Below are 2,570 nucleotides of genomic sequence, written 5' to 3' on the forward strand. Positions count from 1 at the left end.
CGGTGACTATACCCAGAGAAGAACAGATGCTTTTTGTGAAAGTATCTCTCACTTTAGTAAACCAGCAGGAATCTGCATGAATAAAGCACACCCAGTTGGCAAACAGGGAGAGCTATTTGTTTAGTTGTATGCATATATGCTTAGCTACACCAAGTAAGCTGCGGAGTTAGAAAACTGGGACCACATTAACAGATGTGGCTTCACTGCAAGACGTTCACTCCGAAAAAGAAGTCGTTCTGATCGAAGGCCACATGTTTGATATTTGGAAGCGGTATTGATTGAGTGCAGAGGAAATGGGGCAGAAACCTTCGCAACAGTCGGCTCCCAAGGACAGCCAAGAGGTTGTCAGCGTCTGTGAGGTGTTCAGTGGAGCTATCGTGCATGCCGCTCAGAAATTGGAGGAGTACCTTGGATTTGAAGACCCTCTGAGCAATCTGAGCCCAGCTCCAGACACTCTGAATGAGATCTTCTTAATCCACTTCGTCACTTTCTGCCAAGAAAAGGGCGTTGATGAGTGGCTCACCACCACCAAGATGACCAAGCACCAAGCCTTCCTGTTTGGGGCCGACTGGATTTGGACCTTTTGGGGATCTGATAAGCAAATAAGGCTCCAGCTGGCGGTACAGACCCTGCGGATGTCTTCTCTTCCTCCTGTAGAGTCTAAGCCTTGTGAGTCCTCCAAGCCAGAATCCAGGGCAGAGTCTTCCCGGAAGAGTAGATTTGAAAAGCTGGACGAATTCTGTAGCTTGATAGGAGAGGATTGTCTGGGCCTGTTTCTCATCTTCGGTGTGCCAGCAAAGCCTAAAGACATCAGGGGAGTTGTCCTGGACAGTGTCAAACGGGAGATGGCCAGGGGCCGTCTACCCGGAGGGAAGGCAGTGGCACAATTTGTCCTGCAAACTAAAGACTGTGTCTCCGTTAGAGAGCTGCTTGGAAGCTGTCTGAGTAAGAAAGACGGGCTACGGGAGGTGGGCAAGGTTTATATTCACATCCTCTGAACTAGATTTGTGTGATGAGACTGGCCTGTGAGATGAAAAGGAAAAAATATTTTCTTCTAATAAGCAAGCCCTTCCACTTGCATCATCCCAGCATGGAATTCCCCTCCCCCCTCCCACACTGAATGAAAATGATCACCTGGACAAAACGTATGAGTGTCATGATTATGGAGATTTCCATATTGTTGGGAAAACTGACAATTTAGCTTACTCTTTCATTTCTTTACTCAATGATAAAAATGGGAGGGGAGAATAATAAAGTCACCCTTAAAGTTTGATTTGCAAAAAAAAAAAAAATGTCTTTGTTTGAAATAACAAGTCTAGCTCTGGAAAGTGTAAAATGTGACTTTACTGCTGTGGGTGAGAGATGGGTAAGGTGAGGTGGTGCATAAGACTATAGAACAGGTTTAATTACATTTACAACACCAGTTTCAATTCAGGACTACCAAGTGAAATCTCAAACTGCTTTCTTCCTCTGACCCCCTACCCTTACTCCCACATCACCTCAAACTGCTTCTTCTGTGTAGTTTTTTTTTTTCATCAGAATATGTTCTATGCATTTTTTAAAACACACACACACACACACACACACACACACATCTAAAGCAAAAGCTGTATCCAGATTCAGCTGGGATGCAGGCCTGACTCCACACTGGAGTATCTGATCGGCTTCCCATGAGTGGAATACAATGGAGGTGTATTCCACGTGGTCTGGCGATGTCCTTCTGGGGCGATCAAAAAGGGGACTTGTTGGCATAGACAGCGAAGTCATCCTCTTTCCAGAGGGCCAGGTTGATCGTCTTGGAATGCATGGCAGGAAAGCTCCAAAGATTTGCGGAGAAAGTTGGTCTGATGCCTCAGTTGTTTCTTAAAAAATTGTGCCTCCATTTCTTCAGGGCCTTGGACAAGGGCCACTACTCCAATGAAGCCAGAAACAGCTGTGCCAAAGCTGCTAAGTTCCCCAGGTGTAGTCTCTGGCTTCAGGGTGCTGATGTCCTCCCAACAGAGCAATGGTGTGGGGGATGTCCAGGGAGGCGTTGCTGGCTCTGGAATCTGAACCCCTGGTGGGATTCACTTTGGGATCTGCTTCAGTGTTACCTTGTCCTGTGATTTAAACACAGTAACCCAGTTAACAATCACTTGTACTAATGCTAAACATTTATTTAGCCTTTGCAGTAAAGATAATGTATACATATATAAAAACCATCTTTGCTTCAAATCCTGGGTGGGAGGAAAAATAGTTTTTCCCCTACTCCTCTAGATGGTAGAAGCAAAGAGTGCTTAGAAGTATAAATGGAAGATAGATTCATTCACACTTGATTGCTAAATGCCTATGTTAAGGCCGTGTTCTATGCCCTGACAAATCAGCAGTAAAAAGAACCATATCCTATTTGGGGTTAGTTTCCCTCTTAATGGTGGAAGACAAAAAATAAAATATATACATATGTTTAAAATGTATATTTAAGAAATATAACAGGTGCTGTAAAGAAAAATAAAGCATGAGTAAGAGGATACAATGAAGGAGGTGCTATTTTATATGGGGTAGTTAAGGAAAGCCTCAATGAAAAGGGCCAA

General features: G+C 44.2%; 1 protein-coding gene across 1 annotated transcript; it reads left to right on the forward strand.

Moving 5' to 3' along the window:
- Positions 1 to 1,540, forward strand: REP15 (RAB15 effector protein). The gene has a single exon (XM_005871841.2). The coding sequence runs from the start codon at positions 294 to 296 to the stop codon at positions 996 to 998; it is 705 nt and encodes a 234-aa protein (XP_005871903.1). The 5' UTR covers positions 1 to 293; the 3' UTR covers positions 999 to 1,540.
- Positions 1,541 to 2,570: the final 1,030 nt, after the last annotated feature.

The sequence above is a fragment of the Myotis brandtii genome, unplaced genomic scaffold (assembly GCF_000412655.1).
Source record: "Myotis brandtii unplaced genomic scaffold, ASM41265v1 scaffold358, whole genome shotgun sequence".
NCBI classification, from domain to species: domain Eukaryota; kingdom Metazoa; phylum Chordata; class Mammalia; order Chiroptera; family Vespertilionidae; genus Myotis; species Myotis brandtii.

What these genes read in the sequence shown, in the direction of transcription:
- REP15 (XM_005871841.2), top strand. Translation starts at nt 294, where the DNA reads ATGGGGCAGAAACCTTCGCAACAGTCGGCTCCCAAGGACAGCCAAGAG.